The sequence below is a fragment of the Quercus suber genome, unplaced genomic scaffold (assembly GCF_002906115.3).
Source record: "Quercus suber isolate HL8 unplaced genomic scaffold, Cork oak 2.0 scaffold_566, whole genome shotgun sequence".
NCBI classification, from domain to species: Eukaryota; Viridiplantae; Streptophyta; class Magnoliopsida; order Fagales; family Fagaceae; genus Quercus; species Quercus suber.
This window is the reverse complement of record NW_027070011.1, coordinates 484,856-496,760: the sequence shown is the minus strand read 5'-3', so window position 1 is coordinate 496,760 and position 11,905 is coordinate 484,856. Positions and strand designations below refer to the sequence as shown.

General features: G+C 35.1%; 1 protein-coding gene across 1 annotated transcript; it reads right to left on the bottom strand.

Annotated features, from left to right (window-relative positions):
- Window positions 1-266: 266 nt before the first annotated feature.
- On the bottom strand, window positions 267-4,655 carry LOC111991472 (protein BRASSINOSTEROID INSENSITIVE 1). Its single transcript, XM_024023244.2, has one exon. The coding sequence runs from the start codon at window positions 4,171-4,173 to the stop codon at window positions 604-606; it is 3,570 nt and encodes a 1,189-aa protein (XP_023879012.1). The 5' UTR covers window positions 4,174-4,655; the 3' UTR covers window positions 267-603.
- Window positions 4,656-11,905: the final 7,250 nt, after the last annotated feature.

Sequence of the window (11,905 nt, the reverse complement as noted above, 5' to 3'; positions counted from 1 at the left end):
TATGTACAATTCATTAAGTAGCTGCATCGACCAATAAGTCACACAAAGAACCACATAGAAGATAAAATAATGACTTTTGTGTTGTATTAGTAAATGCAACCATGTGGTTGGAAACCTATGAAACTACGTTTTACCCTAATGTATTTGTATATTGCAAAATGGAACAAAAGTTCGAGCATAACGAAAAGAGAGAGAGAGAGAGAACAAATCAAAGAAGGCTGAGGAAAGGGCCAAAAGAACCCTCTACTTAGTCACCATCACTGAGATAACAGATCCAACAGTTCCTTTTTAGGATTATATATCTGAATGAAAAGTTCACTTATGAAGAAAATGTAAGAACCAAAGCATCACAACAATTTGAAAGTGTTATATACACGTTTTATAACAAAGTTAAAAACAACCTTCTATGTATAAATAACAAGACCTACATACACATGAAATGGTAGAGATATAGAAACAGTTTTCAATATGCTACTTGGAAGTGATAAAAGAAGAGGGGAAAATTTGTGGGAGCTGAAAACTTCATCTCAGACCTTCTTCTTTCTTCTTTCTTAATCCCAAAGAATGCTCTTTGAAAATTTGTTTGAAACTGTTTTTGGCTTACTACTGCTTGCTGCTTAGTTCAGGGACTTCCTTTATGCTCATCTCTACCATTTCAACTGCACCGAAACCTCCATCTTCTGTGGCAATTGTAGATTGAGAATCAATCCCACACCCTGCTTGGATTTCCTTGAACATTGCCATGACTTGAATCATTGTGGGACGCCGCCATGGCCTATCATCCAAGCAAGCACAAGCCACCTTTAAGTGTTGTAAGAGCTCAATCTCTAGGGTGGGATCCTCTTTCATGAGTTCTGGATCAAAAACATCACTTATTTTCAATTTGGCATGCTGTTTCACCCACCCCACAAGATTGTTGTCACCAAAATCAGCTGAATCAGTTGGTCTTTTCCCTGTTAGCAGCTCAAGCAAAACTACTCCATAACTATAAACATCACCTTTTGTGGAACATCTGAAGCTCTGATAGTATTCAGGAGGGACATAGCCAGGAGTACCCGCTAGAGTGCTGACACTCAAATGAGTATCCATCGCACTCATAAGCCTGGCCATTCCAAAATCAGAGACTCTGGCTTCCAAGTTTTCATCAAGCAGTACATTGCTTGATTTCATGTCCCTGTGAATGATATGTGGGATGCAATTATGGTGTAGAAAAGCCAAACCCCTCGCGGCCCCAATGGCAATCTTCCTCCTTACAGTCCAATTCAGCTTGATCCCAGATTTCTTTGGGTCATGTAGAACATCTTCTAAACTTCCATACCTCATGTACTCATACACCAAAAGCCTTTCCTCTCCTACCTTGCAGTACCCCAGAAGCGGGACAAGGTTCCTGTGCTTGATTTTCCCAATGGTTTCCATTTCAGCAGTGAATTCCCGATCACCCTGTCCGCTGATGTGTATTAGTTTCTTGATGGCCACAATGCTTCCATCTTTCAATTGAGCCTTGTACACATCACCAAAACCACCAGACCCTATAAGGCTGTCGTTATGGAACCCATTTGTTGCATCAAGAAGATCAGCAAAAGTGAGCTTCCGAAGCGGCTTCTCAAATGTAGCAAGGTTGATGCTTAACGCTTCACGGGCACCAGTTAGCTTCCAGCTAACATTGGCTGTGCCTGAATGAGATCGACTATCAACATAACCATCAAACGACGCATCCTTCTTTTTTCTCCTTTTCTTGGTCTCAATAGCAACTATAATCAGTCCAACGATACAAAATAGAGAGAACAACAATCCCATTGCCACACTCCCTGCAAGGGATGCTTGTCTCCTATGAGACTTCTGATGCTGTGAATTCAAACCCGAACTCGGATCTTCACCACATTTGGAAAGAGGATAGCCACATAACCCTGAATTATTCTGAAATCTAGATGCTGGAAATGTTTCAAGCTGACCCATTTCAGGAATCATTCCACTGAGATAGTTATTAGACAGATCAATATCAGTAAGCAGGGACAATGCAGTCAAGGATTGTGGGATTGGCCCTTCAAGCCTATTGCTAGAGAGATCAAGAATGTTAAGACTCCTTATATCCCCAATCTCTTGTGGAATTACTCCAGAGATATTGTTATGTCCCAAATTCAATATATATAGATACATAGTACTCCCAATCTCCTTTGGAATACTACCAGACAACATGTTGTATGAAATATCAAGAAAAATGATTGACCCATTGTGGTAAAATGTAGGTTGCAACTTACCTCCATACACTCTAGTGAAATTGCAAGGATTCCTGGTTGAAATCCTATTCAGCTGCTCTTTATTAATCCCAGCAAACTCTAGCAAATTCCCAGCTCCATGACACTCCTTACTCCCATCATTCTTGATGTACACATAACTCTTCTGACTCAAGTACTTCACTGCAATACTGCCTGATTGCTTGAAAAGCTCAGGTGGAATAGTCCCATTCAACTTATTAGTATTGAGATCCAACCATATCAAGCTCTTACAGTCCCCAAGTTCAGGTGGGATCCTCCCAGAGAAAGAGTTATTACTGAGTTTCAGTATTGCTAGCTTTGAAAACTGACCAATCCACGCTGGAATCTCACCACTCAATTTGTTGTTTGACAAGGAAATCCAATTCAGATTGGTGCAGTTGCTTAGCCCAGAAGGAATAGTCCCTGTCAGCTCATTGAAGTCTAGGATCAGATTCTCAAGTGTCTGGATGTACATGAGCTCTTGTGGGATTTCACCTTGTAACTTGTTCAACCAGATTATCATATCTCTAAGCTTTGACAAGCTTCCCAAGCTTGGAGGTATAGTTCCCCCCAGGTTATTGAAGCTCAAATCTAAAGAAACCAGTTGTGAACAGTTGCTCAAACTTGAGGGAATTGAACCTGTGAACAGGTTGTTCTGTAAGAAAAGCTCTTTCAAGTTGGTCTCAGTGCCTTGACAGAGAGCACTAGGAATAAAGCCAGAGAAATTGTTGGCACTAAGATCCAGAGTCTCCAATTTCACTAGCTGAGACAAAGAATCAGGCAGTACACCAGAGAAACCATTCAAGGACAGGAACAACTTCTTTAAAGCTCCCATCTTGGTAAAAATATCGATTGGTAATTCACCTGAGAATTTATTCTCAGATATATCCAGAGATTCCAAAGAAGAACAAGCGCCGAAACCACTTGGGACTGTGCCAGAGAGGTTGTTGGTTGAAAGGTCTAGCTCTATGAGGTTGGAACAAGCTGTTGAAAGCCATGAAGGAATTTCACCATGTAATTCATTGTCAGCTACATAAAGAAACCGCAGGTTTTGTACTGGGAGAACTGGAATATTACCACCGAACGGGTTGCTGGATATGTTCAAGAAGCTAAGTTTGTGACAGGAAGAGAGTGGGTGGCTGATATCACCAAAAAACTTGTTGGCAGAGATGTCAAGGTACTCCAAAGCTAAACAATCGCCAAAGGAAGGAACACCCACTGAGAAATTGTTGGATGAGAGGTCTAGATGTGTAAGGGTCTCACAAGTGGCTAGAGTTGGGCCTATCTCACCAGTGAGCTTGTTTCCCTTCAAGGCCAACTGTTGCATACCATTGCAGCTGGATTGGAAGAGCCAAGTAATCACGCTTGGACCTGAGAGCTTGTTGTTAGAAAGATCAAGTACCTCAAGATTGAGTCTTGGTGAGTCTTTGAGGAAAGAAGAGTCTAGGCCGTTGTTTGAGAGGTTGAGAGAGTTCAAACTTGAGCAAGAACCCAAGTTGGAAATGTCAGAGAGAGAGCCAGAGAGGGAGTTTAGAGAAAGATCTAAGGTGGTTAAAAAGGTGTTACATTTGGTGAAAGAAATGGTGCCTGTGAGATTGATGTCTTTTAGAACAAGGGTCTCTAGGTGGTCAAGGGAGAGAAGGAAGGTTGAGACGAGGCTAAAGTTGGTACCTAGATGGGTAGAGCTAAGGTCTATGGAGGACACCAAGGAGTCCTTGCAGGTAATGCCAGTAAAGTTACATGTGTTTTGGTTTGGAAGCCAGTTGGAAAGGAAGGTTGGGTTTGATACACTGGCTTTGAAGTTGAGAAGCTGCTGGGTGTCTTTGTAGGATGAGGACGTGGTACTACCTTGGGAAGCTTGGAGAGATAGGAAAGTGAGGGAGAGGAGGAAGAGAGAGAAGGAGCTGAAAGTTTTCATTTTTATGAGTTTATGAGTGGAGTAGTGGGTGTTTGTGCTTTAGGGTCTCAGAACTGCCATTAGAGAGAGCTTAGAGAAAGCTCTGGTTTTTGGAGAGAAAGTGGGTTTTGGTGTCTTTGGAATAGAGAGAGAGAGACAGAGAGAGAGAGAGAGTCAAAAGTCTGAGTAAGGATGGTAAGAAGGGTATTTATCAAGTGGGGAGAAGTGAACACAGCTGTTGCTCACATGCCATGTGATCCTCTCAGCCTCTTAAACACACACACTCTCTCTCTCTCTCTCACACTAATAAACACCATCTGGATTTTTTTGCATTGTTTATGGAGCAATAGAATAATATTCATGTCTCTCTTCGTCTGTCTTATTGGTGTGCAGAGAGCTGAGATTAGGGGATGATGGGGTTTAATTTGTTAATGCTAAAATATGGTTTCTCTCTCTAGAATTAGGAGGTAGTCTTCTTCTTTTTTTTCCCTTGCTTTTTGCTTCCTCTTTGATTCTCTCTCTCTAAAACTGTCTCTTTGTCTCTCTAGCTTTTCTTTTCTTTTTTTATGTACGTGTGATCAACGATTGATCCATCACTGTCAATTAATAGAGATTCTTTCACTTAATTAAATGATTCTTTTAGTTCACGAGGGATTAATTTCATGATTTTTGGCCGTTAGTACAATGTATATAGGAATAGGAGTACCTTTTTTTCTCTCTTTTTCTTTTCTTTTTTTGATTAAAAAAAAAGGTAAAGATGAGGCGAAAAGGCTACTACGAGGCAATCCGCATGATTTTACAATGTACCCTACTTAGTTTCAAACTCATCTCTCACCCATTAATTACTATTGTAAACTTGTAATTATCTTTTTATTATTATTAAGAACTTGTAATAATCTGTTTATTGCAAGTTGTAGCCATTCATTCCAAAATATATGAATTTAATCATATATATTTTGATGATGCAATTGGTTGCATGTAATGGTAGCAGAGAGAAAAAATATTCAACAACATAATTTGAATGATTATCAACAAAGAAAGGAAAAAAAAAACACGTAGTTTGAATAATGGAAACTCTTCAATGCTTAAGTCAAATAAGATAATGAACATATCATACATGTGTTTAGCCTATATGCCTCCTTTTAAGGTATTTTTATGAGCATTTTTCTCCTTAATTTCCATTGGAGATTAAAATTCAAAATGGGGCAAATTTCCATCTTTTATACAGAATTTTATAAATTTCACAATTACGTAAGTTCCAAGATTTGCAAGATTTGATTAGGAAGAAAATGCTTAGGTTAGCCTAACACTAAGGGGGTTAGGCTAGATTCATCAATCAACACTCTCGCTTGGTCTTGACTTGTTGTCAAGGTACCAATTCATCACATTTTGGATTGAGATCCTATGCAATTAACTTACCTACCATATCTTAAATTACAAATTCTACAATCAACATTACAAATTGACATTAATTTGCAATGTTTATCATATTTGTCTAAATCAATATCCAAATTAATATACAGTGTTGCTACCCACAATTAAAGGGAGGGGCATTTGTAATGAACACCCAAAACCATATAAATTATACTTAATGTCCCTCAAAAAAATATATAAATTATACTTAACACCCTAATTTATCTACCAATTTGTTAATTTAGATCATTTGTGGACAACACCCTTTTTATCTAGTAATTTATACTGAAAATTAAAAACACCCTCATAATTCAAGGTGAATACTTTTAATGAACCCTTTTTGTTTCACCAAGTTTTTATTAATTACGTTTTCTCATTTGATTTTACCTCTTATTTAGATTTTGATTTAGTTTTCAGGTGAGTTGAGTTATATACTAAAAAATTGTCTTTGCTTGAAACATCATTACATTTGATTCCACGTGTGACTTGAGTATCTTTCATCAAAAGTAAACATAGCACTATAGCCTCTTTTTCAAATCTTTCTACATGTCAATACCAACATGTAGGATAACCCTTCTGCGCAACTTTCCACTAAAAGCCTTTAATACTAAATTTAGCACTTGGACAATTAGGATCCCCTACATTTCACAATCAAAAATTTAATATTTTTAATTATTTGATGGTATACATAACAAAAAATCATTTAAAATTTTAAACATTCATCATCAAATTTGTAAACTCTAATATACGCCATAAAATGAAGTGTTCAAACTTCAATGAAATTGAGAGGACGTTGCTTTGACATTTGGGTTGGAAAGTTTGGCTTACAAGACTCACAAAACACATTAAAGGGTGTAAGTTGGTTTATTGTTGTCTGCTAGTATTATATTTTTCTATATAGGTAACCAACCATGGTTCTAAATTTGTCAGATGCCCACTTATCCGGGCATTTATAGTATACCGGCACACAAATTGGTCAAACACGCTAACTTTAAAACTGGCAAAAGATATGCAAAGCAAAAGCGAAGCTCGTGTTTAAAGCACACAAACACAAACATGAAACGCCCCCATACCAGCTCACGAGAGAAATTCCTAGAATTTGTTCATTATTCCATTTCCATTTTATTTTTCTTTTGAACTTACCTCAAATATATTCACGCACAACCACAACCATATTCCATAATGAATTTGTAAACAAGTGTGTTTCTTTTATCATTCCTTTAATTTGTGTCACATTAACAAGATCCATAAATAAATATAGGGAAAATTTAATAAATGCCCTAAGGGGGATTAATTTAAGAAATAATTTTAGAAACTTTTATATAATAAAAGAAAAATATAATTGATTTTTATTTGTACAACTTTTTATATTGAGAAATGTTATCTCCACAACATATTCACAACAAATCATAAGTGGTTAATTGTTATTGGTTCAAATTTGAACCTATTACTAATATTATTTTTTTGCCCCAACAATAACAATCTGTCACTTATGATTTGTTGTGGGCATAACATTTTTCTTTTTGATTTTTTTTCTTAAGGTTTGATAGAAACTTTCCTAAAATGATTAATTAACAAATATCCTATAGACACCCATTAATCGAACTCATAAATGTATAAAACTAATAACATTACTTATTTCACAACTTGCTTAGTTTTTTTTTATAAGGAAACTCACTCAAGTACTAAGTTGTGAGTGGTGGTATGTTCTAATTAACTTAACTAATGTCTTGACATTGATGAAAAGAGAATAGAAATGCAACGTCCACAATATTTTTATAACAAATCATAAATATTAAGTTGTTATTAGTTTTAATTTGAATTCACAATTTAAATTACTTTTTTACCCACTCATAATAGCCAACAACAACCTCTTACTTAAGATTTAATGTGAAAGTGTTGAAAAAAAATATTATGGACATGATATTTCTCTAAAAAAAAAATTAATCATCACAAAACAAATCCTATGACAAAAAATATTAGGGCTCATTTGGTTTAGAAATAACTCAGTTTTCATAATTCATAACTCAAACCCAAAACTAATAACTCTTAACTCTAACCTTACATTCACTCAAAAACTGCAAAACACTTGTTTGGTTTAAAAATTCAATCACATATCTCATTCTAATAACTTACTCCCTCCGTCCCACTTTATTTGTCCTTTATTCCATTTTGAGATGTCCCAAAATATTGTCCTGTTTCTAAAAATAAAAGTCATTAATTTACTAATTCAATTTTTTGATCAATTTATTTAAGGGTAGTTTTGGAAACTTATACATTTTAAAAAAATAGACAAGACAATAAATGATGTTCTCTTAAAAAGTTTGACTTTTCAAACAGGACAAACAAAGTGGGATGAAGGGAGTAACTTTTTGCCAAAACTATGGACCCCACCCACTAAAAATTAGTTCTCAGTTTTGGAAAACACTCAAATGTTGTTTCCAAATTCCATAACTCAAATTCAAATTTTTGAGATTTGAGTGATGGAAACAAGTACTCAAAACCAAGTCAAACACAAGATTTTTTGTGAAACCCATGCGTTTTGAAAACTTAATGATGAAAACTGAGTAATATTACTCAAAATCAGTGTGATCCAAACTGGCTCTTAGTGTCCTTGAGCAATCATCATCAAAAACTCTTTTTTTTTTTTTTTCTCTAAACAGATAGACAAAGAAACTTATTACTCTACCATGAAGTTTCACATCCTATCATATGTACTAGGCAAGAAGGGATGGTAAATTTTGCTATGTTAAATTTATGTTTTTTTTTTTTTTTTTTTTTTTTGGAGTAAATATTGTTTACACGTTTGTTTGGTACTTGAAATTAATCCATGCACCGCTACTAGCGCTCGTGTCCCCAAAAAGGCTGCCCCAAACACTGAACATTATTTATTATTACAACAAAATTTACCCCCATGCCTGTCACTCTCCTTAGTCGCGCGTGTCAATCACTGTCCAATCAATCACAAATCTAAGTCTTCCCTAAGCGACAGAACCGAACACAAGATCTATTTTTAATTCAGTAGTCTATAACGCACCTGACAGTGTCATACTGCACTCAAATAATTGGGTCGTGTATCTCACGCTCCACGAGTTCGGTTGCATAATTTTCCACGACCAAATTTTATGTTATGAGGCAATAGTTGACAGAGTGTGGTACGGTACGATAAAGGAGGAGAGGGGTCCCATGGGTCTTGTTGAATCCCGACCGCTGATTAGATTTGACGGACAAGATCTAACTATGGAAGTAAAAGCTAATGTACTTGGATGTGTAGGGGACCAAACACTTGTTTATGTGTATCTTCGACACCTAGCAGTGAAATCTAGTAGTACTACATTTATATGAACTTATAAAAAATTACTCTTACTCATGTTCTGTGTAGGATTTTAAGAAGCATGAGGGTTTAGAAAAGTCATAAGGTTACTTTCAGGTGCTTACTTTATTACGTGTGATGTTGCAGATAAACGTGATCCTTCAGTTTGTCAGTTTTAATTTTTTTTTATTAAGATAATTATCATCCAATTGGAAAGAGTTAAGCTTGTATTCAGATCATCAATGTATTGGATATCTTAAGATGTGAATATGTGTATTTATTTGCAAATGGGGGATTGGCTGAGTTGGTCAGGACTTTCATTCACTGCTTGTCAGGTTTAGGTTCGAGTACTGCCAACGGCCTTCTATTGGTGGGTATACTTAGTGAGGGGTGTACTCAGAAATGAGGTAACTCTCACGCGTGTACAATAAGTGAGTCTCTCACGACGCGGCTCCCTGCCCGGGTTTTAATACAACCATAAACGCCCTCATTTTTGTTTACCAAAAAAAAAATATATATATATATATATATATATGTGTGTGTGTGTGTGTGTGTATTTTGATGTGTTCAATGCACTAATGCATTTGACACAAACTGAATCCAATTGGAAAAAGGTCATATAGTTTGACAAGTTGAACTTTGTTGAATAGTGATCGTTCAAATTTGACTCGCCGAAAAGGTAAAATATTGAGTCTTGTTTTACACTTGAACCAATTAATAACCTTCTAATAATGTTGAAGCACAGCTAGTTAAAAAGTCTAAAAAACTTAAATTTAGTTTGACTCGACTTGATTCAATAATTAAGCTAAGCTCGAGCTCAATATAAAGTTCTTGAGCTTGAGATGCAACTACATTATCAAACTTTTTTATTTTTTATTTGGTTAAACAAGACATGCCCACCGCTAACGCTAACTAGAGAACCTGATTATCATGATGATTCATCATCATCATCATAAAAGCTAGTCATTAATTGAATTCAAGTATAAAAATACAAAAAACAATTATATCCTTTGTCATTTCTCACATCTATAAGTTCTTTAATAATACGGTTACTAATGAGTGAAATAGCTTTAAAGCACCTTATCACTTTAATTTGCCAAACTCTCCAAACATGAAATAATTTTTAAGTTAAAATTATTTATCGCAAAAACATTAAAGGTTAAAATTTAACATCTTCTAGCAATCCCAAACGGGTGCAGTCACTCATCTTAACAAACTCTGTTTCGTGATCTACAAAGATACTTAGAAATAGGATTGTGGGCTTTAAACTTGCTAGATGCCGCTTGATTGCAAATAAGTCAACCCAAGTTTTTAAAGAGATACCAATATGAATTATGCTTAATTAAGCACAATTTCAGGTTAAGTCCATATTGAGGCCATGCATGATAGATTAAGACAATAACATAATATCACAAAATGTCTTATTAATTAGAATAGTTTTTGGTAAGACTGAGGTTGGATTATAACTAAAAATCACATGAGTAAACTTTTCTGCAAATCATTCACTTGATACTTCTCCTTGTGTGCATGTCTAGACGCTATAAGCATTCATTCCTTAGATGACAACAGACAACACTCAAGTAAGATTATCACGATTGGTCATTTGCGTGTCCTTTTAAACCTTTTTTTTATTTTTTTATTTTTTTTATAAATAAGTATAGTGTCCTTTTTTTGTGTTCCTTCATAGAGATATCGAGCGTTTAAACCATATTAGCGATATTGTTGTAAAGGGAGAAACAATTTAGGGATTCTATGTTCTAACTTGTGGGCTAAGGTTGAGACTCTTATATAAATCCAAATGAGCATTTGCATAGTTTGGGGTGAGGTAGTTCTATACTTCAATTTATTTCATCCTTGTGATATGCTGTGGAATATCTTCTAACCCACCACTTAGTAGTTTATAAAATCATCTATGTGAATTGAATCAAATGAATCATCAAATCATTTAAGCAAGTCATATGATTATTAAGTAGGTCATGTGACTAAAACTATATATGGATAATTTTTTAAGTTGTGATATAGTGATTTGGAGGAACTTTTCTCCAAATTGATTTAGAAGAAAACTTCATCCATAAAACAATGATAAAGCCAGGAAATAATTACAAAAGGTCAAAGTATGGATGATTCTTGAAAATTTGAATAGAAAATATGGTGTATGTATGTAAAACATACAAGTTAATACTAAAGTACAATTTTTTGGAAATTGTATTTTAGGTTCCCAATTAAGTTCAATAATATGGTTGTTATTTTCCAATGTTATAGAACATGATTGAATTTAACTGTACTTAAAAGAAAGATAAAATTTTTTGTGTTGCATTAGTCAAATTTTATTCAAGAACATAGAGTATAACACTTCATATAAACTATGGCCAAAATGGGGTTTTACCCCTTTCTCACAAACTTTCCAACAAAATGCCACATGTCTGAAACTATTTAGGGAAATATCCCTTGTTTTGAAACTCAAATTTTAGAAAATCGAATTTCAATGTAAAACTCGATTTTTGGACAACTGAGTTATAGCGAAATGAAACTAAAAAAAAATTATAGAACTCGAGTTCCACTTGAATATTTTCAAGGAACTCGAGTTCCTTTTTTTTCTTTTTTCTTTTTTTACATTTCGCTATAACTCGATTATCCAAAAATCAAGTTTTACATTTGAAACTTGATTTTTAGAAAATCAAATTTCAAAACTGGGCATATCCCTAAATAGTTTTTAAAATTGGGCATTTTGCTGAAAAATTTGTAAAAAATTGGTATTTTTCCATTTTGGCCTACAAACTATACATAAATTTTGTCCAAACATATATACAAGGGATATGGGTATGGTGAGTTTTAGAAGCCAAGGGGCTATGGAAAGTTGTCATCCCTCCCCACTAAAAATGCCTCGAGTCACGTTTTTTATGTAAGGAAGTCAATACCGTACCGGAGGCTGTACCGGTTTGGCCAGCGGTACGATATATTTCGAATACCGGTCAATACCGGTCAATACCGGTGTACCTTTTTGGATTTACTTCTATTTTTTATATT